Source organism: Balaenoptera acutorostrata, chromosome 15 (assembly GCF_949987535.1).
Source record: "Balaenoptera acutorostrata chromosome 15, mBalAcu1.1, whole genome shotgun sequence".
Lineage (NCBI taxonomy): Eukaryota > Metazoa > Chordata > Mammalia > Artiodactyla > Balaenopteridae > Balaenoptera > Balaenoptera acutorostrata.
Genome location: NC_080078.1, coordinates 25877769 through 25901495, shown reverse-complemented (window position 1 = coordinate 25901495; position 23727 = coordinate 25877769). Strand labels below are relative to the sequence as shown.

Below are 23727 nucleotides of genomic sequence, written 5' to 3'. Positions count from 1 at the left end.
GTAGTGGCCTGCATGTTATGGACCATACCTACTTCTCCACCCCCAGTCTTAAAATAGTCCTTCTGTTCCCTGCCTCCATCCCACCATCTGAGCTTCCTTCTGGGAGCCTAGAGAGGCTCCCCCTCTGTCAATATCCTTTTGGAACCTGCAAAGCACTCTGGGAGGAAAAGCATCTTGAACCCGACCTGCTAATGCTTAGTGAGGTCAGCTGACAGGGAGGGGACCATGGCGTTGGAGCCTGGAGTAGGGGTGTGGTTGTATTTGGGGTCAAGTGATTTGCTGACCGAGCTTCAGGCTGAGCTCCCATCTTCCACACACTCACCGCTGGGCTGCACTGCGGTTCCTTGTCCATTGCTTTTCAAGCTGGGAAACAAGTTCTTCTGAGGAGTTTTCTCTCCCAAGCGACCAGAGGTCTTTTGGTCCCAGCGGCCTCCAGTAGCCCCTCCAAACTAACCTGTAAAAGAGGATCACCAGAGCAAGCTCCTCCTGTGTCCACCCCTGAAGGGTCTGGCTTGGTAGCTGTGTGACCCTAGGTAAGTCCCTTTACCTCTCTGCACCTCTGCTAGCCCCTCGGTACAAGGAAAGCAATTTACCTAACTGCACTAACACTGGAGGGCACTTCTCAGTCTACAAAGAACATCTCATTTAATTCTCACGTGAGCCTATACAGTAGATTACTAATGATCCATTTTACAGAAAAGAAAGAAAACAGAGGCTCAGAGAGATAAAGTGACTTAACCAAAGGGTGACCTGTGACAGGGGAAATAAACCTCCCTAGGACTCAGAAGTCCAGAGTTGAAAACTATTACTGTGGAGGAAACCTGAACTCCTCCCTCAGCTTTAAATGTACCCATTCTCCTCCTCTGTCACTGCTCCAGCCACCTGGCCTCAGGACCTTTGCACATGCACGTCACTCTGCTTAAAACTTTTTCCCTGCCACTTCTTACTTGTCCTTCACCTCTGGCCTAGATGTGATTTCCTTAAAAGCCCACTTGATGACCCCCCACACCCAAGTCCAGGTAGATTCTCCCATTGCAAGATCCTCTAGCTTCCAGAGCTTTTTCTTTATAATGCTTGCTGCAGTTATCATTATTTAATTTTTCAGTCTGATTATTTATTTAGTCTTTCTCCTCCACCAGACAGTAAGCTCCATAGGGGCAAAGACAGTACTTGCCTTGATTCTCCCTCTTCTGTATCCTCACATCCTGGCTCAGGGCACAAGATTTGTCAAATAAAAATCACTACTTTTCAGCCCTGTGACCTTGGGCAAGTCACTGCCCAGCAACGGACCTCAATTTTCTCATCTTAAAATAAGAGTGTTTCCCAGCGCTTGGGACTGGTATATGAGATGACTGTAGTTGGTGCATTGTTGGAGGAGGTCATCGAGAGGATGTGACCACTTGTGGACCCGTGACCTGGACCCAGGCAATCTGAGGCTCCTCCCTCCCCTGTCCTTGGAATGTACATTCCATTCCGCCCACTGGTCTCACACTAGGAGCTACTTCAAGGATGCAGTAGTTAAGTGTTATACCATCTGGATGGTGTATGTGTCTGAACCTTGTTAAGGCCTCTGTAAACTGTTGAGATTCTGATGGGCAGGTGCGGAGAGCTACTCATATTGCGGCGCCCAAGACAAGCCTCATATGTAAGTTCTCTTGCTTGTTAGCCCTGCCTCCTACCAGTCTGGAGTGGCTGCCTCTTTCTTCCGTCTCTCCAAGCCTACCGTCTATTGGGGACAGTTTTCAAACCAACACGCACACACAAGAAATTAACGACTGCAGACTTCCACAGCAGGAGTGTTCTTATTTTTTAGGTCTCTTTCATCTTTCTCGTGACACCAAGGAGAAGGTTTTGTTTGGAGCTGGTCTTGAGCTCCTCTTTGAGACTTGAGCTCCTCTTTATACAAACTCAGGTAAGCAACAGTTTGGATCCAGAAATTCTTCACAATACTTGGTTTTCACTAAAATTATTTTTGGTGTTCTACATGGCAAGGGATTCTAGATTTTTCTGATTTTGGTAGAGATAGAAAGTTTCCTTTTTAAAAGATTATTAAAGTAGAAAAAGTGAGTTGATTTAAAGAAAATTCATTAAGTAAATAGAGTAAGAGTGATACCCCAATAAGGCAAAAAGCTTGAAGAATGGTCCATAAGTGCCTACATTTGGGAAACAGAGGGCTAGATTCTCTCTAGAGATGTTTAGCAGATTTCTATGCTCTTTTCACCAATTCCACACCCTCAGAGTATCCTATTCCTCATTTATTTAACAACCACTTTATATAATACTCATTATGGGCCAGATCCTGTTCTAAGTGTTTCACAAACCTTATCTCATTTAATCCTCAAAGCCCTATGAGGTAGATGCTATTATGATCCTCATTCTACAGGTACAGAGACTGAGGCACAGAGAGGTTAAGTAGCTTGCCCAAGGTCACACAGCCAGGAAGTGGTGGGGCTGGGATTCAAATCTGGGTGCGACTGTGATCTGACTGTGGTGTGGTCAGGAGAGGGCCCAGTAGGTGGGCGCATCCTCAGTATCTGGTGTGCTGACCCTGGGGAAACACCTGTCTTCTCCACCAGCCTGGGAGCCTCTAGTGAGTAAAGAATTGGTGTTTTATGTCCTCATCCTCGGTGCTTAGCACATAATAGGTGCTTATTAAATGTTGGTGGAATGACTAGATAGATAGAGATATGATTTTATTGAGTGCCTTCCATGTACAAGCACTAAGCACTTTACATTTAATGAAGGTAGTGCTGTTCCCATTTTACAGAGGGGAAAACTGAGACTCCGAATGCTTGTGATATGGCCAGCTAAGAGACAGAGCCAGGATTCAAACTCAGATCTCACTCCAGTGAGTGAGTGGGAATGGGATGTGGATGGTGGACACACTAAAATCTGAGAAGGAAGCATGGAGGCTGGGATGGAGAAAGCCTGGCTGACCTTGGTAGGCTTTGGAGGAAACCTCCTGGGGCAAAAGCTGTGATGACAAATAAGAGCAGCAAATGCAGGTGGGTGGGAGCACCACCCCAGCCCCTTCCCTGCTACTTTACTTACCCAGAAACCCACCAGAACATGGCCTTGGAGGGGAAGGAGGCCCCAGCCTTTGGACATGGATTCTGCAAAGACAAATGATTTAGAAGGGGGAGGACTTGGTCTCATAATCCATGGCCATATGTGGTAAGGAGAACCAAGGGCAGGAAGACAGGATAAACTGACCACAAGCTTAATACTGAAAGCACAGACTGAGATGTCCTGCCTACTTATCTACAGTAGATACCAAAGGGCATGGTGCTTCCTAGCAGGCAAGCCAAAAAGGGATTCGGCCACAGGACTGAACGTGCCTACAAGGTAAGAATGAGCAGTTGCTCAGAACAACTTTAGTAATACTGAGACCAAGAAGTTCTCAAAGCAAGGACCATGCATGACACAGACAAGAATGTCCTCAACAATATCCTTCAGTGAATGTGGAAAGGAGGTGAAGAGGAAGTGAGATTTTACCAGCAGCTCCAGGAAGACTGCATAGATTTATACTCTTCATCAATAGGGCATGAGAGTGCCCATTTTACCACATCTTTGCCATCGCAGCTTGTTATCAATTTTTAATTTTTTTTCTGCTACTCTCATTGGAAAAAGTCCTATTACAGTTTTAACTTAATTATTCAAACCGTTGAGCATCTTTTTAGATGATTTCTCAGCTCAGCTGTCTTTTTCTCAGAGAATTCTTTCCTGATCTCACAGACTTATTCAGTGTTACCTGTTGTAAACTCTCATGGACCATGGACTTCTCCCGCAGAGCATTTCTGCTGGGCAAGTCACTTTAATCTTGAATCTTTACAACCAGTCCCAGTTGCAATTTTCCACACGTTTGTGTAATTGTGTGATTAACGTCTAGTTCCCCTACTTGGGTGTTAGCTGCATGAGGACAGAGACATCGCTTGTTCACCATAGATCCTCAGTACCGAGCTGGGGCATAGAGCATGTTGGCAAACTGCAGCGCCCAGGCCAAATCCGGCCCACTGCCTGTCTCTGTGAATAAAATTTTATTGGAACACAGCCATGCTCCTTTGTTGACATAGTGTCTGTGTCTGCTTTTGTGCTATGAAAGCAGGCTTGAGTAGTTGCCATATAGACACTGTATGGCCCACAAAGCCTAAAATATTTTCTATCTTGGACAGAAAGAGTTGGCCAACCCATGGAATAGAGTAAACATGTAATATGCTTTTGGCTGAATGAATAAAAAAATTAAAGGCCTGTGCTCTAGTTTAACTTCCTTCCATCACTTGGGGGGGCTGAGATGGAACAGAAGAGGGACAGGGACAAGCAAGGCACTGGGTTGGAGATGTGGTGACTTACAGGCTGCGGGGGCCTTTTAGGGAAGAAGGGCGGTTGATCGGCGAAGCAAGACAGCGCAAACTCTGCCACCACCAGAGACAAGTACAGGTAGGTTGACAGGTGGCGGAAGGGGTCACTCTGGAAATCCTGTGGGAGAGAAAGCAGAAGACCCACTGAGTCTGGGCTCTTGAGGAGCAGAGATTGGGGAGGGTGTGGGGAAGAGGAGAAGGGGTGGAGGCTGAACAGGGTTTCTGATGCTGGGAGCAGTGCCCAGGCAGGGGCCCGGAGCCGCCAGGTTTGAAAGTCAGAACCCCCAGCATTCCTGGGCTTCTCGAAAACACCTGGCTTATGCATATTCTGTCCATACAAATGGCAGGCGGGGTGTTTGCCCTTAGCCAGGTGAAAACTGGCTTTAGGCACCAGGACATGAGTTGAAGGGACACTTTGCCTTTCTCCTTGTGCAATAAAGGACCCCCTTCCCCTCCCGCCACAATCTCCTTTCCCACTCCCTTGTGGCTAGTGTTCTCTGGTTTAAGAAGGGAGCTGGTTTCATGGAGCATTTACTGTGCCTCGGGCACATGCTGGAGTCTTTACATGCACTGTCTCATCAAGTTCCTCCCGACCCTGACCCCAGCTGTGGTTTACCTGCTCTGTGTTACTCGTTGGGAAACCAAAGCTCAGGGGAGTGATAGCACCTTGATCAAGGCCACACAGATGATCTGATCCAGATCATGAGCTTTTGCTGCCGTGCCATGATTGCTTTCGCATCCGTTGCCCCTTCTGGCCAGAGAACCCTAATTTTTTCCCCCATGCTCAGGTATGGGGTTTATGCAGAACTGATTCCATCCCAGGGGGTGGGCAGGTGATGGGCAGGTAATGGAGGCCTGACTAATGGGTACCATCTAGTCCCCTGGCTACTGATGGAACATAAGTCTGGAGCAACTGGGGCTCTTCTTGCCATCCCACTGGAAAATGAAGCAGAGCCAAGGGACAGAGAGAAATGGAGATCTGGTGGTGTTATCTAAATGTCTGGACCCTCTATGCCTGGCAGGTCCCATGTCTATGAGCTAATAGATTCCCTTGGACTTTTTTTCCCTAAGCTAGTATGAGTTGAGTTTTTGTGGCTTAAAACAAGAGCCCTAGCTTCAAATCACAATTTTTCTACTAAATTTTTATACTTCTTTGTTTTTATTTTTGTTTTTTTGGGGCAGATAGTAGACAGTCTGATATTCCAACTACATTATTCCCCATAGTGTCATTTTTACCATCGTTTCTACTGGAAAGTTTGTTCTGAATTTGGGTAAGATGGACTTGGCTCTGCAGACCTGAGCTGCATGACCTTGAGGAAGTCACTCACTTCTCTCAGCCTTAGTCTCCTCATCTTTAAAACAGGACGATTAGAATCTTCACTGGATTCCTGATGTCAAGTGCTTGCCACAGGGCCTGGCACATGGAGCTCCAGAGCGTAGGTGATCCCAATAGTATTATTTCTATGCTGTGTTCCAAGCAGCTAAATGATAAGTCAACTGTGGGAACCCATTCTTTCATAAATCAGTGGCTGGCCTGTGGAATTTTCCCATTAGTTACAAAAATTGCTTTGTAAAGAAATCTGTCCTTAAGGACAGAAGGTGTTTCTCTGCCTTCTACTTTTATGAGCAGGACAGAGTAACCATTTGGCTCTTGAAATGATGACCAGCAGCCTCTGATTGGTTTCCTTATCCGACGTCTTGGGTGAGTGCGCCAGCTATGCAAGTGGTTGTCAACTGGGGAGATTTTGCCCCCAGGGGACATTTGCCATTGTCTGTAGACACAGGTTACCGTAATGGGGTGGTACTACTGGCATCTAGTGGGTGGAAGCCAGGGATGCTGTGCAACATCCCACAGTGCACAGGACACCTCCCCCACTGCCCCCACCCCAAAGAGAATTACATAAAGGGTGCTGAGGTTGAGAAACCCTTGCTGAGGTTATACATTTTTCTCTGTGCAGCTCATGCCCTCTAACACGGAAACGCTGCCTCCCAGGTAGGGAAACAAATATGGGTGAGTGTGCAAAATGAGTGTGTAAATATGGATGTATGGGAGCACGGGTGAGGGTGAGAATAGGTGAGAATGAAGGGAAACGTGCACGTACATGGAGTCAGAGTGAGTGCAGGTGTGTGCTGGAGGAGGCCATCCAGAGGACGTGACCGCTGGCTGACCTGTGAGCTGGACCCAGCAATTGGAGGCGCCTCACCCCTCCCCTGTCCTTGAAATGTGCATTGTGGCCACACTGTTCCTGCACTAGGAACTACTTCAACGATGCAGCCTTCCTTGAAAGAGCAATGTGTTGATGAGACCCTCTGGACAGTACATGTGACTGAACCCTGTTAAATCTTCTATAAACTGTTAAGATTCTGGCAGGTGGGTGCAGAGATCAACTTCTCTTGCATCGCCCGAGACAAGCCTCGTAGGTAAGTTCCCCTGCTCGTTAAAATCGTCACCTACTGATCTGCAGTGGCTGCCTCTTTCTTTGGCCTCTCCTGGCCCTCCGTGTATGGGGCCGGTTTCTAATTTCACCCGGGAACCCCTGAGGTTTCAAACCAACAGTGTTTCAGTGCCTATGCAGTGTGTGCGAGTGTGTGCATGTGGGATATTTGTGCCTGAGTCCTGTAGGAGCTTGAAGGCATAGCCACACCTGGGTGGCAGCAAGTGTGAGTGGACGTGTGCAGGCGAGTGTGTGTGTCTGTGTGTTTGTGTGTGATGTTTCAGAGTCTGTGGTTGTGTGACGCGTGAATGGGTTCATACAAGTGTGTGCAAGTGAAGTGTGTGACTTGAGTGTGTAAGACAATGGGAATTTGTGTTGCCAAAAAGGTATGGGATGATGGGAACTTCTATGAGAAATGTGTTTGTGTGTCACCTGAGTTTAAGCACTTGTGGTGTGTGTGTCTCTGTGTAGAGAATAAGCCATGGGTGGAAGGGCGAGGAGGAAGGATGGGACCCAAGGCCTGAAACTGCCCTACTGGTTCCCAGGTGGCCCAGGCCCCCACTTACCCCTTGCGAGGCCTGCTGGGCGGTGCTGGTGGCTGGGAAGAGAAGGCAGAGCAGCCAGTACCCAAAGAGCACCCCGGACGCCTGGACCCCCTTCTTCCTCTCAGCGTGGATCAGGAACATGGCGAAGCTCTGGACCAGAGAGTCAGGTGGGAGGTGGACAGAGGCAGGGAAGGGTGGGGGAAGAGAGGGTAGGGAAGGAGCCCTGCTCTGCCCCATGCCTTCCACCAGGGCAGGAAAAGCAGCAGCTAGGAACAAGCCAGCAGGTCTGGGGATGTCATTTACCACTGTGGTGAGCCACACGGTGGGGTGTATGAGGAACTCTAGGGCCTGGGGTGTTCCCTGCCGGATTCTCCAAAGAGTCACAGACACGCTGGAGGTACACAGGATTATGAGGGCGAAGCCAAGCACCTGGGGAAACAAATTTGGATAAGGCTGGGGCGGGGGGAAAGAAAGATGGCGGCCAATTGGACAGTGGCTCTGGATGGGGCACTGTAACATACCAGTGTGATCATTGAACAGTGCTGACGTGAAAGAAAAAGCTGTAAGGGGTGATGCAGCTCAATCTTGACCTGTAACTGTCATATAAATAATGCACCACAAGGGCCCAAGTCAACTCGGTGGGATCCAAAATGCCAGCGGTGCTCCCATAATGCACGGGAGGATGCTTTAGGGCTGAAGGAACAGCATGAAATGAAATTTACTCTCTAGGTGAAAAAGTTATACCCTCTTTAAGTCTCTTTCCCTCCCTACTATTAAATCAAGGAGGAACTCTCTGTTGGGACTGGTATGTCTCCAGGCCTGCTCTAAGACGCGTTGGTCTCTCTTTTGAACAAGAGAAATCAAGAAAGTGGGCAGACCTGGGCACACTGGAGAAACTATTGAACATTTCAGTTAGTCTCAAGCAGGGGTCAAACTACCACCTGCAGGCTGAGTTTGGCCTCCTGCCTGTTTTGGTATCACCTCTGAGCTAAGAATGGTTTTGACATTTTTCAATCACTGAACAAAACTTTAAGAAGTCTAATATGTCATGATGTGAAAATTACATGAAATGCAAATTGTAGTGACTATAAATAAACTTTTATTGAAACACGGTCACATCTATTTGTTTACTGTTGTCTGTGGCTGCTTTCCTGCTGCAAGAGCAGAATTGAGTAGTGGGGACAGAGACCACATGATCCTCAAAGCCTCAGACATGTACTATCTGGCCCTTTAAGGAAGAGTGTGCCAGCCCTGGATAGGTGGTCGGCAACAGGTCAAAAATTTACAAGGTATTATGGGAATAAATGAACCTTGGAGGGCATTCTTGTAGAAGTCTGGAGAACGGGAGGATGAGCAGAAAAGCTCATACTTGCAATGCCAGTGTTTTTCTAACACTGTCAAATAAATACATAACAATTTTAAGAACTGTTCTTTAGTACCGCCAGTGGGGAAACACAAAAATCAATGCATAGCTGTTAAACATTTAAAAGGTTCATCCTAGCATGGCCCTAGAATCACCTTGTGTATCCCAGGAGTGTACACTGCACACTTTGGGGAATGCTGGGCTGTGATGGCCATAAACTGGATGTGTGGGTGTCCGGGGGTGTGTTTGTGGATGTATGGTTTTTATTATTACCAGATCTGTTTGGGAGAATCTATTCCACTGAGTTTCCCTCTGTAGCCTCTGGGGTATTGCTCTGTTTGATTAACAGGGTCCCTTCTTGTCCCCACGCTGTGTGCTCCTTGATAGAAGAAGTGTCTACTTAGGGGTCTCTGCCAGGTTCCAGCCTGTTTCCCCCAACCCCCTACCATTGTCTGGTTACAGACTCCCAGGGGCAGTGGCTACCATTTTGGCCTTGAAGAGGCGGGACATCTGGAGGTAGCCCTTGTCATGGCGGTGGATGTAGAGGAGGTGGATGGGGCCAAGGACCCAGAGGTACATGGGGGGCACCCAGACCCCTGCCGTTTTCAGGAAGCACAGGCTCAGCAGGCGGGCAGCGGCGGGCTGGGGCTCCGTCTGGTTCCAGACCTGAGGGAACACCAGGGTGACTCTTATGATGGTACAATGCAGGGGTCCCAAACTCACCTGCTTAGGGGGCCAGGCAACTCTCTGGACTCCTAACATTTACATGAAAATGTGCTAAGCACTCTTTAGAGTACTTCATAATTCTCAACTTCTTTAGCCCTAACCCCAATCTTATGAAGTAGATGCAGTCATACTGATTTTGCAGATGAGGCAGCTGAGGCCCAGAGAGGTTGAGTGAGTTGGCTGATGTCACCCAGTTGGACAGTGGTGGTGCTGGGATCTGAACCAAGGCAGTCCACTCCTAGAATCTAGGAGACCTGGGCTCTCTGATGAGTGTTGGGCACAGACTTATAACCACTATAGGAGGTAGGTATTACTGTCCCCATTTCATAGACCAGAAACTGAGGCACGGGGCTGGGGGGTGGCGGAACAGACTCCTTCAGGCCCACACAAATAGGAAATGGCAGAGCTGAGTCCATGCTGGCCTGTCTGACCCCGAAGCTTGTTCTACTGGAGGTGGCCATCTGTAGTTCTTATCTCAGACCTTCTGCTGGCCTTTCCTTATCTGAGAAGTGTGAATGTGAGTTTAGAAGACACGGCTGCTTTAATTCTCCCCGTACTGCATCACTGCCACCCTCCCACTAGAACCCTTTGATGAGACAGGAACCAGAGAGGGGTGGGGCGGGTCTAGTAGGCCCCTTTAACATGGCTGGGTTCTTTGGGGGACCAGCTTGGTTAAGGGGGTCGCCCCGCCCTGCGGTTAGGCTGGCAGGTCTCCTCCCCTCCCGGCCAGGAGTTTGGAGGTCTCTCTCCTCCCCTGCCCGAGAGATTTCTCGAGCCCGAAAAGGAGAGTGGGGCGGGATGAAGACACTCACCTCCGGGCCCGCGCAGGGCTCGCCAGGCGCGGCCATCGGGCGCCGTGCGTCCGTCAGTCAGTCTGTCAGACTGTCGGTGGGTCCCTGGACAGCTTCCTTGGCCGCGCTCCGCCGTGCAAGGGGCGGGGATTCGAGCGCCGGGATTGCGAGGCCCCGGGCAAGGTCCGGCCGCGCGGCGGGGGTGGGGCGCGAAGGGGTGAAAGGAGGCGAGGTGGAGGGGCGCTAAGGGAGGCCCCAGCAGGCAGCGGGGAGGGAATTCCGGAGCCCCAGAAAGTGCAGCGGCATCCCCATATAACCCCCCTTCCCCCTGGAACAAATGTCATCGCAAGCTTCACGAATACTGTGGACCAACAATTCCAGGAATTTATCCTGATAAGTGAACCCAACAGGTGTGCACATGTCCAACAACCGGCATGGGGGATGGGGGCACCGCCTGGTTAGTAAGAGCCGCAGTCTCCTCACCTGTGGGATGGACATTGTCTGCCTCTAGGGTGGGGGGAAGATTTTAAGATGACCAACAAAGTGTCTAGCACAGTGCCAGGCACACAGTAAACGCGCAAGTGGAGTTAGCTCTTATTAGCATTAGTAGTATTATTTCATCCCTAGGTTACTAAGCCGTGGTTCAAAGCGCCATTGCAGAAATACATTTAATACAGAAATATGGTTGCTAAATGCTAAGTGGAAAAAAGAGATTATAATACAAAATAGCCTGTGATATGTTTCCAAAGGAAAAAAGTATGTGCTTAAGTTGGGGAAAGTGGGGAAGGAAGTCAAGTCATTTACCTTCTTCTTCTGGGTCTTAAAGCAAGGTGTGTCCCCAGCCACGAGTTCTTTTGGGAGATGACTCTATGTAACATATATGCATAGATAAAAAGATGGAAATGCTCTAAAGCAGTAGTCATGGGAATCCTAATTTTTCTTTTTCCTCGCTTTCCCTTTTCTATTTTCTTTCCTTCTGCAATGACCATGTATTCCTTTCAAGATAGGAAGGAAAGACTCAGCTTTTTCAGACCGACAAGCACAGGTGCTCAGTTTGAGTGAAGAATTCAAATCCTTTGCACTCTCCATGCTGCCCTGTTACTTCTTGTCCTTTTTCCCCGCCTCCGGCAGGGCTTCCACAGCATGGGTTCCCTGGCCTTTTCCCCTTTTCTTTTCTGAGTTTCTCCAACCCTGGTCTGGGACCTAGGCAGTATGCCTTCAGCTTTCCTCCTGCCTGGGAGTTCTGGGAGAGCAGCGACACAGAAACTCAGGGATCTGTCTTGAGGCTGAGTGTGGATGGTCTGCTGTTTACATTCAGATCGTGTCTGTTTATTTGAGGTGGTTTTGGTGGCGGCTGATGGAAATTATGGGGAGGCTTGAGCCCCCTCTGCCCGAAACCCCTGCTCCAGCTGGCATTGCCACAGTCCTAGTGCTTTATTTCTTTATATACCGAAGATGAATTTGAGGGGAATGGTGAAAGTTTGAGGGAGAATGGTTAGGAAGGCAGGAAGAACACAGAGGAAATCAGCAGTTGAGCCAAGAACAGAACTCGGGCATCCCAAAGCCTACTTTCCAGCTCTCTGAACAGCACATGGCTGTGTGCGGAGCCCTAGATAAGTCCCTTTCCCTCTCTGGGCCTCGGTTTACCATTCTGTAAGATAAGAGGATTCCATAGGCCAGCATTTCCTAATCGATGGCTTTCACCCCCCTGGTGATTTGCTAAGACAAACCAGGGATTTATGTTAGGGAGAGTAAAGGGCATCTGTTTCAATTGTAATGATAAATAATGAACCTCAGAAAATAAAACCATTATTTAAATAGTTTCTCTTTATAATTGAACAGTTGAGAATCTTACTGTATTTGGAGTGAGAATGCAGAGTGAGAAGCAGAAATCTGATGCACTCATGATTGAAATCCTCAGTGGGTGTATCGTTGCATTGTAGCCATGGTGAAGGTTTTGACCATTGTGTAGTTTAAAATCACTGTGATTCATAATTGTATTATATTGCTTGAGTTTTAGCCACAATGGCAAATTTCAGTGGGAAATCTTCTCTTTTACCTCATCATTTAGAAACAAAGTATTAAAAACTATCCAAATAAAGCACTTGATGTTTTCAGGAGTAAAATGGAAGACTTTCAAATATCAGGTCAGAAAAGCAATTTTTGTCTATTTTGATGTGGTGACTTGTAGTTCATCTACACTACGTTATACACTCAGTCTTAGGACAAAATATAACGTGCTGATTTTTGAACTTATTTGCAGACAAATCATGCATCGTCTCACAGAGCTAGTTCAAAGTGAATCAAACTGCATGCATCTCTTGCTTACTGGGGGAAAACCCTCAAAGTTTGTTTCTATACAAATGTTATTAGAGCTGGGATTAAATAAAATTTAAATACCTTTTAAATATTATGCTGAACTTAAATGACATGTTTTTCTTTAAAAAAAAAACTATTTCATCATTTGTCGTGGAAAAATACACCAGTTGACACAAATCCCTTAAAGGGGTTTGAGATTATACTTGTGAAATTTACGGTCAAAAAGATTCGGGAAAGTTGTTGGATACTTCGATCAACAGTCTCTCGTCCTTTCCAATTTCAGTGCTACTGAATTCCAAAGTAGGATTTAGCTTTGTAGTTTATGACTGTACACACACACCTTGCAACTGCACCTGCCAGACGGTGCGCGGAGTCCTCCAGGCCTCCAGAGGGCACAAATGGTCTCGTTTTATTGCTGAGCATGCGCCATAATTCTTTTGCCTCGGGGCGTGGGTGTGGGGCCGGATCGCGCACGCGCGGCCGGGTCGGGGCGGGGACTGGGCTGTCAGCCGCCCGCGGAGGAGGAAGCCGCGGGCCGCGTGCGGTTTGAGGGGCGGGACCTGGAGGCCTGCGGAGGGTCTGGCAGCAGAGGGTCTGGCAGCAGAGGCAGGGCCATGCGGGAGCGCCGGGGCGTGGGGCCGCCGGGGTCGGTGGTGGTGGTCGCCACCGTGGTGCTGCTGCTGAGCGGCGTGGGGCCGGCGCGCGGCTCCGAGGACATCGTGGTGGGCTGCGGGGGCTTCGTCAAGTCGGACGTGGAGATCAACTACTCGCTCATCGAGGTGAGCGCCCGCCCCGCGGCCCGGAGCTCGCTGTGTGACCCCGGGCCAATCGCTCAACCTCTCTGAGCCGTGGTGGCCTCGCCTCTGACACCAGGCAGTTGCCACCAGCCCCCCACTCTGGGAGTCCTTTCCTTTTTAAAGGCGCCGCTCTCCGCGGGTTTCCACTATCTCCTCCCCAGTCGCGCTGGAGTGGGGGTTCTTATCTTGGGGTCAGCTATGGAGTGGGGCCGGGGGCGGGGCCCCGAAGGTATGTGCACATGGGTGTGAGGGACATTTTTGGTGACGATGATGGTGGTCAAAACTTTTATTAGGTCACGCAAAACTAAGGATCCTGCAGATCAAGACCCCAGATTCTTCAAAACCTAAACTGCAGATCCCCAGAATCCAGGCCCCAGATCTCTTAAAACCCAGTCTCAGCAGGACCCAGACCCCTTAGGTCTGATAACCCCAGATGCTCAAACCCCCAGGAACCCAGACCTCCTGAAACTCAGATTTCTGAAACCTATATTCCAGAACCTAGAGACAGCAAGTCTTACCCACACAACAGAGAGTCCCCGCAAAGTTCTAATCCACTGCTCCTCCAACCCCCCTGGGGAGCTTTTAAAGAGCATGGATTCCCATCCCAGAGATCCTGACCCAGTAGATCTCTCTTGGCATCTCTGGGGCTGGGAAACTATTTTTAATTTCCCTGGTTTCCCCCATGGGACCCCTTTTCCTCTGAAAATGGAGAGTTGTCAGCTGCCCGTACTGGGTAGTTATTGGAATTACACTAGACATTTGTGCAGAAGTCTTTTTATTAAGTTGCAAAGCCCTGTTCAGTTAAATGATTATTAGCCTAGTGGAATTATGACCCAGAAAGCTTGTGAAGAAGAAGGGAGATAGATGGAGGTAGGGATAGAAAGTCACTTACAGGACAGATGGGAAGGGACCCGAGGGAGGGTTGGCTTCTGTTTCAGGAGGGTACTGATGATGGGGCAGAAAAGGGAATTTGAAAGAGAAAAAAGGAAGTGGCTGAAAAAGAGAAGGGAGTGGGGACTAAGACCCCAAAGGCTGTCTGTCTGAAAGCGCATTGAGCTGCTTCTGTGCTGGTAGCTGGAGGGCTGTGGTGAAGGGTTGGACCAGTGTGTTCTACAAAGTAGGTTACTGAGGATTGGGGGAGGGGGAGGAAGTAGATTCACATCCCACTAGCTCTTTGACCTGGCCTTGCTCCAAGTCCCAATTTTTATTCCTGTAAGATGGTGTTGGGTGAGAGGCAGCAGAACCCAGCATCATGTATTTTCTAAAGAAGTTAATCAATCGTCACCTTCAAGACGATTGGTCTTAAAAAGTCAGGCGTTTAATGAATCTACCCACTGACAGTGGCAGGGCTCCTAGGATCTCTGGGTGCCCATGCCACCTCTCGGGTTGTGGGCACAGGACATTCCAGAAGCTGCCTGGAAAGGCTTTGCAACTTGTAGTTTCCTGGGGCTCCAGGAGGAAAGTGAAGGCAGTAAGGGGCACTCCCACCCCAAACACTAATAGTGACCTTGAGAGCAGAGGGCGGGTTTTGTGACCTAGTATGAAATGTGTTCCCTGAGCCCCAGGGCTGCCTGTCCAGGTGGTCTGAGACACTCGTTCTTTCTTAATTTCTGATTGTGAAATGAGGTGTTTCATATGCGTAATGTATATTGCCATTCTGTGCCCTGACCTGTGCTTTATGAAAGAAATGTAAATAAGATATTTCACAATCATTTCTTGATTGTGTTTTCTGTGTCCCAGTAAAACTACCTTCACTCTTCTCCAGCTCTCTTCCCTTCTGGGTGTTTTTCCATCATATTCATTCAGTCAGTAACTGTTGAGTGAGCCCCGGCATGTGCAGAAGCCTTGTGTCTGGTGGGGATATTCAGTTCAGTCAACAGAGCAGACAGAAATCCCTAAAAAAGAAAAACTATATTGGTTGCTAATTCTTTTAACAATCAGGAGATTTCACATTAAAAACTGCATTCCTGATTTCTCTGGAAAACCAGCTGATCTTTGGGCTGCAAAACTTGGCTTGGGTTAAGTAGCGATCTGTCTGTCTTTAGGTGAATACCCCTTGATAGGACTTCCATGGCCCCTCTGGACAGCCGAATTTTCACTCCCTGCTTTAAGTGCATGCATCTGAATTTCTTTATGGCCCGTGAACAAGTTTGAGTATTTATTGAGTACTTACACTAAATAAGACACTGACCCAGGCGCCATGGAATGTAAGCCGTGGTCACTGCCCACGGGGAGCCTGCAGTCTGTACGGAATTTCACTGTGTTCCTTTCCTAAGTGCGTGCGTTCTGAGTCTGCTGTTTTATACATCTTCTTAGCTGGTGTGACCCAATTCTGTTATCATAGTTACAGATTATTAACATTAAAAGTTTCTAGATGGATGTTACTCCAAGCACTGGGACTCTTTGGGGTAAATAATACAGATCCCTGGCCCTCACCTCAGACCTTCTATTTTAGAAACAGACGTGGGGCTCAGAAATTGCATTTTTTTTTAAGGTACTTTACAAAAAATTGAAGTATAGTAGATTTACAGTGTTGTGTTTAGTTCCTGGTGTACAGCAAAGTGATTCAGTTATACATATATATATATATATATATATATATATATATATTCTTTTTCATATTCTTTTCCATTAAGGTTTATTACAGGATATTGAAAATAGATCCCTGTGCTATACAGTAGGACCTGTTGTTTATCCATTCTATATATAATAGCTTGCATCTGCTAGTCCCAAACTTCCAATCCAACCCACCCCAGGAATTGCATTTTAACAAGCCCCTTACTAACAGCAAAATTTGAAAATTTGTTTTAGACCCAGAAACAACGTAGAGACAGACACTAAAATAAACTGAAAAGCATTTAAAAAATATGACTTTGGGAGGTAGTTTCTAACCTGAAAAATATCAAATCACATTATTTTAGGGATACTTGTCTTCTTTCCCTCTGTCCTGATGCCCAGTGTTAGTAGCTTCATATGGTAGGTCCTCAGCAAATGCATTTTGACTGAATGCATTCAGGTGCATTATATGTAGCTAATTCTCAACAGTGATATTATGACTTCTCTTTTCTTTCCTTCCTTTCTAGATAAAGTTGTACACCAAGCATGGGACTTTGAAATACCAGACAGACTGTGCCCCTAACAATGGTTACTTTATGATCCCCTTGTATGATAAGGTAAGAGGGGAGAGTACTTTAGTCTTTTACGATGGGAAGTTGTCAGTGTGACCCACAGGGCTGCGCTAACTGGGAGAGTGGCTTTCCCACATGTGCAAATACTCATGTTTTGTAAGTTGTAAGTGGAGTATGGTAATTCTGGCCAAATTCTGGCCAAGCTTATGAACTGGTTTGATTGAATGCAGTGATTCTCAATGTCTCCAGGGACATTTGGCAACGTCTGGAGACATTTTTGGTTGTTACAACTGTGAGGGAGGGAGAGTGGTGCAGTTATCTCGTCAGTGGAGGCCAGGAATGGAGCTAAACATCCTGCCATGCTGTACGGGACAGACCAAATGTCACCAGTGCCAAGGCTGAGAAACCCTGATTTAATAGAACCCTTTACTTGCAAGCAGCTTAAAATATCGTTAAAAAGAATTATACAAGTAATATGTGAATTCATGATCTTTGTGGAAAAATATCAAGGTGTTTAGAAGTATATGAAGTAAATTTTATCTTTTATCCCCCAAACCCCCGTCCCTCAATAGTGATAACCTCTGATAAAAGTTTCAGTGTGTATCCTAGCAGATGGCTTTCTCTGTATTTAGAGTTGTACAGATATCCATGAATATACATGCATGTACATATATGCAGATACAGAAACACATGTGCACATAGATGGGTATCCCTGCATACCCGTTCTCCCACCCCTCATCCTCCCCACATTTCAACTTTTTATTTGGAAATATAGATTCACAGGAAGTTGCAAAAGTAGTTAATATACTGTGTAGTTTTGCTTTTGATTAAAAAAAAACAAATGGACTCAAACACTAGGCTTTGTTCTGCAATGTGATTTTTTTCCCCTGTGGTGACGTTTTGGCACACTTTGGACATCGGCATGTATGGACCTTCCTTTTAACGGCAGCACACATGTCAGAGGCAGGCCAAACTAATTTATTCCCAATTTCTCTATAGACACAGAGGCTTTTTCCCAGTTTTTAAAATTATTATTACTAACCACACAGCAATAAATATTCTTGAACTTACATCTTTATGCACAATCCATAAGATTGATTTCTAGAGGTAGACTAGTTGGGTCTTGAAATCTGTTTTTTTTTTTTTTTTTTTTTAAACTATTAAAACATTCTCAAGGAACCCTTCACTCAAGGGTGTATGTAAAATCTAGTTTTAAGAAATGACTTTAGTTCCTGAAGATCTGGCTGACCCTGGCAACCTTAGTCATATGAGGGGTTAACAGGAGACTGGATTAATAGAATGTTTGGACTCAAAAAACCAAGAGCGGCTGAATACAGAGTCTTTGTAACTCTTTGATGGGTTAAATGGGAGGTTCGGGGGTTGAGATTGCAGCACATGAAGGAAATCAAGAGCTCACTACCATTTACAAGTACAAAGTTTATGCTTGGAATTCCATTTCAGGTGTGAAAATTCTAGATAATAGGCTAGCACTAAACTAAATTAAACTAGTTGAATAGTCATCAGTTCTTAGTCCTTTGCAGTGATTTTTTTTTTCTCCTTGTAGGGAGATTTCATTCTGAAGATTGAGCCTCCTCTAGGGTGGAGTTTTGGTAAGTTAACAAATAACCAGGTATACTCTGTAAAGGATTAGGTTATATGCTGAATATTAATTTAAATTGACAGAGTGCATAGATTGTTAAAATATTAAGGATTCCTTTCTAGTGTGGAAGAGGGTTTTTTTGTTCTTTTTTTAACCGCCTCGCCCCTATTACTTTAGAGTAGATTGGATTTACTTTAGATCTACCTTAAGATTTTCTGTCATGTTTCTTAAAGTAGGCATCTTTTCTTGTACCTCTCAGAAAACTCCACTTTAGCAGCTTCGTTCATTAAGTGCCAGTAGAACTTGATGAATATAGAGGTCAGGAGTGGGGACGTTGTTCCTCTTCCAGGATGGCTTCTTTCTTAGCCCCCTCAGTGTTTTTAAAAAAATTTTTTCAGAGAATTAATGGCAACATTAAACATTGTGAGACTTGACATAAAAATCCAGATTTACTTCTCTTAAGAGATCAGAAGATCTGACAACCTTGGGCCTTACCAGCCCTGTGACGACCTTGGACTAGTTACTTCCGCTGGGTCAGCGTCCGTCTTCTCACTAGGGGTCAGGAGAGTAGTAGTACCTGCCTCACAGGCTACTGGAGGGTTAATGGACCAGTGTATTTATGCGTTCAGAATCGCTGGCACATAATTGGCAATTAATTAGTAAACACTTAAAAGCAATCTTTCTGCACACGTACAAGCAAAAGCTCCAGACTTTTTCCTGAGGTGGCTGTCTTTTAGCAAAGTCGGAGGAGCGGGAGTGGGCTGGATCAGAAGAAGGGGTTCTGCTGCGACGTGGCTGGTGTTTTTGGAGGGCCGAGCCTTGACGTTTGGTAGAGGGTGTGTGACCCCAGTTCCGTAGCTTGGGGGGAGACGTGGAGGGCCCAGTTGTTCCTACCAGGCCTGCCTGTGAGTTGGGGAAGAACTGAGTCCCTGCTGTCACAGCGGCAGCGACAGCCAACTCACATCTGGGCGACAAGCTCTTTCTCAGTTCACAGCCGGGGGTGCCTGGCTGGTGTGCTCCAGAAAAGCGGAGGGGAGTCAAAGCCAACCCACGGCCAGGGAGACGACAAATCGGCCAGCGAGGTCACAGATCAGTGGCTTGCAGGAGTGTTTTGTTTGAGTCCCCTCCCTTCTTGTCAGTTCTTTTTCTTTTAATAAGCTTTTTAATTAAATTATACCATACTTTCCGAAAATTGTACTCATCACAGGGATATCAGGCGATGAATTTTCACAAAATGAACACACTCACGTAACCACCACCTAGATGACAAGACAGAACCTGACCAGCACCCAGAAGTGCCCCATCCCAGGCACTTGCTAATTGCACCGCCCGACCTAAAATTATAGATTATTTTGTCTGTTTTGAACTTCATGTAAATAGAAACACACAGGGTACGTTTTTGTGCCTGGTTTCTCTCTCTTGACAGTTTTCACAGAATTCATCCTTATTATGTGTTATTATGTGTTAGTATATTAGTTCATTCTACTGCTGTGTGAATATCAAGTGATTTACCCCCTCTACTGTTGGTGGACCTTTGGGTTGCACCCCAGTTTTGGCCACTAGGAGCAGTGCTCCTGCGAAATCCTTGTACATATCTTGTGGTGCACACATGTCTACATTTCTGTTGAGTATATAACAGGGTGGAATTGCTGGGCGATAGACTTTTTACATGTTCAGCCCTAGTAGAGATTGCTGGACAGCCAACGTAGATGTCACAAAACTTTGCTCTACCAGCCGTGTGTAAGAGTTCAGACCTCCACATCCTCACCAGCACTGGCTGTCAGACTCTTTCATCTTAGCCGTCCTGGTGGTGGAGTGGTGGCCTCTCACTGTGCTTTCGATTTGCGTTTCCTGATGGTCCATGAGATTGAGCACTTTTTCATATGTTTCCTGGCCAGTTGGATATCCTCTTTTTGTGAGCTGCCTGTTCAAGGTTTTGTCCGTTTTTCACTGGTGCTTTCCCCTGTATATGCGCATCATTCTTCATTTTACCAGAAATTCTCTTGACTGGTCCATTTTTTCCTCTGCTTCTCACTTCACGGTCTTCCGAACCTTTTAAAAACTCAACTTTAACCCCTATTATGATGAACTCTTCAGCTTTTTTAAAAATTTGACTTAGTTGCTAATATTGAAAAATCAGGACACGGCACATAAAATCCAGATTTCCAGTTGTTCTTGAGAAGGTGGAAACTTGGGCAGCACTGGGTCACGTGGCAGTAGTTGGTAGAAGCTGTCCCCCTTTTTCCATTTGCTGCAGTCCACACTTGGCCAGTCTGCTGACTTCTAATCCACCATGTTACTATGGACATTGGAGCTTATAGTCCTGGTATAATGTGGCCGAACTCCTGTACTTGGTCAGGAGACAGATGTGGAGCCAGACTTTTGGGTTGAATTTGGGCTCTGTCCCTCACAAGCTCTGTGATTTTAGGAGATTCTTTAACCTTCCTGTGCCCCACTTTACCCCTCAATCGGCTGCAGATGTTACTACCTACCTCTAAGATAGTTGTCAGGATTAAGTGTACTTAGCTCAGTGCCTGGTCTGTGGTGGGCATTCGGTAATAAAACTCTTTGGCACTCACTGGATTTTCCATGGGACTCTGAGATACAGCTCAGCTGCAAGACTGTTACAAAAGTATATTATACTCTAAACTCTGGTTCCCTTTGGGATGGGGAAGTGGGTGTCAGGATGTAGGGGTGGGAAGGAGACTTTTCCCTGTGTACCTCCTTGTGCCTTCGGATTTCAAGCCATGTGAGTGGCTCAAAAGTGAATACAGTGAAAGTTAAGCAGTTCAGTGTGTTTTACGCAGACAGTTTCATCCTGTCCGAGAACTCAGCTTGCTCTTGTGCCCTGTACCCTGTTCCCCCCTCCCCCTGTCATTGGGCAGAGCCAACCACCGTGGAGCTCTACGTGGATGGTGTGAGCGACATCTGCACGAAGGGCGGGGACGTCAACTTCGTGTTCACGGGCTTCTCCGTGAATGGAAAGGTTTGGCATTTGTCACGTTTGCTCTGTGGTACATACTGGGTCTTCTCTTACCTTTAAAAAAGCAAGACGTTTTTAAACTGGGGGCTTTGAGCCCACAGGGACCCACAGATAAGCTTCAAGAGGGCCTGGGAGCTCAATGACATTGCATGTAAAACGTAGCGGGTGTTTTTAGGGGCCGGGTCTAGGTTGCTGGTCACTCCCCTGTCCAAGTATAGATGCCAGGATGGCTTTTTAGAGGGACAGGTTCTCAGGGGAGAGTTCCCCCTCCCTGCACCCAGCACCAGTGGTTGAGATGCGCATATTTATTGCCTTCCTTTTCTTCATGGTGGGTTCATTCTCCTTTCCCTTGACCCTGAGAGTGAGGGCCTTTGGTTCTGGCTTTTTGTGTGGGTTTCTTGTTAGAGATGGGGACCCTGGGTATTTATTCTTTCGCAGTGGTTTGTAAAATAATTGTGCATCTTTAATTGAAGGTGTCTTAGAGTCAATGAAACAAAGTGTCATTTTACTGTTGCTGTTGCCTCTCCCTGTCCCCAAGCCTCCCTGGGAAGGGTATCCACAATCTCTACCATCTTTTCCAAGGAAACTTGACCCAGAGAAGGTCATGGGCTTCGTGTGGGGAGCAGGAGCAGGATGGACAGTGCGGCTGGGAGGAGAACGTTGCTGCTGGGCGGCTCCTAACTCCTCCTTCTCCACGGCAGGTTCTCAGCAAAGGGCAGCCCCTGGGGCCCGCAGGAGTTCAGGTGTCTCTAAGAAACACAGGCACAGAAGCAAAGATCCAGTCCACAGTCACACAGCCTGGCGGAAAGTGAGTCATGCATGTTACACCCCGCCCCAAGGCTAGAGCCGGGCCCTGACTGGGGGGAGCTTTGGATTTAGGGAGACCTGGGTTCAAATCCTGTTTCGGCCTCTTAACTTCAGACAGGTTCCTGCCCCTCAGGGCCTCAAGTTCCTCATCTGTAAAATGGAAGTCATTTGACCCATTACATCTAGCGTTGATGCAATGATTAAGTATGAGATAAATAAAGCACCTGCTGCAGGGCCTGGCACATGGTAGGCCTTCATTTAATGGTTGGGACTGGCTCTGGAGCCCGACAGCCTGGGTTTGAATCCTGGTTCCCCCATTTGCTACCTGTCTGCCCCAGAGCAAGTTACTTAACGCCTCTGTGCCTTGGTTTCCTCATTTATAAATGAGGATAATCATGGAACCTACCTCTTAAGGTTATTGAGAAGATTAAATTACGATATTATCGTTTCAAACTGTCTGGCATAGAATAGGTGCTTAATAACTTAGCTCAATACAAATTAGCTCAATTACGATTTTTAAAAATCATTTTATCACGATTACATCACAATCATTTTGTAGTTGGAACTAATGACTATTTAATTAACCTTGCTGAGTCAAATTTAAAGCATTTATGTAACAGATTTATATTGTTGAGTTGTAAATGTTAATAGAAGTGCCAAGATTAATATCAGAATAGTTCCACCTGGTAATGTTGAAAGCACGCAAATCACCACTATTTCAATACACAAATCTGACTAAACTGCAAAATAGAAGTTTGTAATGAGTCTGTCAGGACATCATCCAATTTTTAAATGATGATTGTTGAAATTATATGTCAGTTTTGAAAAATACTTACTGATGCCTCTCCAACCCCCTCCCCTGATCTGTAGGGGATCAGAGGAGGGGGTTGAATGTGGGACTTTCATTTTCTCTAGTTTCAGTAATTTGCTGCTGACCGTGCTGGGAAAAGTGACTTGAACTTTCCGAATCACTTTCCAAATCTCTTTCCTGCGCACTAACTAAACTGACAGTAGCGTGCAGAACTGGGATGCTATGAACGTGAAGTAGAGGCTGAATCTTACCCAGACCAAAATCCAGTGGCAGTGTCAACTCTTTTGTAGCAAAGTGATTTCCAAGCTCTATCCAGTTATTACAGGCAACATTAGATGTAGTAAAATACCACCACAGAAGAAGAAATTGCGTGAAATTTTTGGAGTTCCTGTCGCTGGAATTAGCCCTTTCATGGTCCGATGCTTTGCAAATCTAAAGGGCTAAATGTGTCAGAATCCTGGTGGTAGTGCTTCCATCCTCAGCTCATCCCACTCTGGTCTTGGTTTGTTCACAGCTGCTAGAATCATCTTTGTCAGCTTCTGGTTTCATCGCAGTTGCTTTGTGCAAGAACCCAGATTGGCTTCTATTTGTGTCTGATAACAGGTCTTAATAAACTCTGGGGTAGGAGTCAAGCTCATTGTCACCTGCCCTCCCCTAACGCTTAGTGTCATCTTGTGTAAGCGTCCGTCTCAGCCTATCGGGTCTGTCCTCCTTTCTTTACCCACCTCTCGTCCCTTCCTACTTCTTCTGCTTTGGATGCTTCCCTTCTCTCCTGTTCATGCCTCTCGCTCTGTCAACACACACTTGAATGTTCTGTGACTGATCCTTGCTGAACCACAGGGACTGGTTTTTAGGCCAGAAATTTCTGGGGTTAAGGGAAACATCAGCCTTCCTTCCCATTAGCACACGAACCCCTCTCCTTGCACACAGCCAGTGCCCAATAAGTGTTGTCTGATGAGGATTTGTACAGCGAAGGATTGAATTTCATTTATGCTCATTTAACTGGCTAAGGGCAAGTTCGTGATAACTCAAACATTATTTTCTTATGCTTCCAATAGTTGTCC

At 46.6% G+C, this 23727-nt stretch overlaps 2 protein-coding genes across 3 annotated transcripts in view; one reads left to right on the top strand and one right to left on the bottom strand.

Moving 5' to 3' along the window:
- Positions 1–10355, bottom strand: part of ABCC6 (ATP binding cassette subfamily C member 6) — a 61953-nt gene extending 51598 nt beyond the window's left edge. The window contains exons 1-7 of one of the 2 annotated variants that reach the window (XM_057528352.1): positions 10240–10355; positions 9185–9367; positions 7642–7767; positions 7360–7488; positions 4351–4476; positions 3052–3113; positions 323–454 (exon numbers count right to left, since the gene is read on the bottom strand). In XM_057528352.1, the coding sequence (XP_057384335.1) occupies positions 323–454; positions 3052–3113; positions 4351–4476; positions 7360–7488; positions 7642–7767; positions 9185–9367; positions 10240–10275 (794 nt within the window). In that variant the 5' untranslated portion in view covers positions 10276–10355. The remainder of the gene's footprint in view (positions 1–322; positions 455–3051; positions 3114–4350; positions 4477–7359; positions 7489–7641; positions 7768–9184; positions 9368–10239) is intronic. The other variant, XM_057528353.1, reaches the window with a different exon arrangement.
- A 2667-nt stretch (positions 10356–13022) lies between these two features.
- LOC103016371 (BOS complex subunit NOMO1) overlaps positions 13023–23727 on the top strand; it is a 51837-nt gene continuing 41132 nt past the window's right edge. The window contains exons 1-5 of the mRNA XM_007188436.3: positions 13023–13316; positions 16418–16507; positions 18027–18072; positions 20948–21048; positions 21747–21853. Of these exons, the coding sequence (XP_007188498.3) occupies positions 13152–13316; positions 16418–16507; positions 18027–18072; positions 20948–21048; positions 21747–21853 (509 nt within the window). The 5' untranslated portion in view covers positions 13023–13151. The remainder of the gene's footprint in view (positions 13317–16417; positions 16508–18026; positions 18073–20947; positions 21049–21746; positions 21854–23727) is intronic.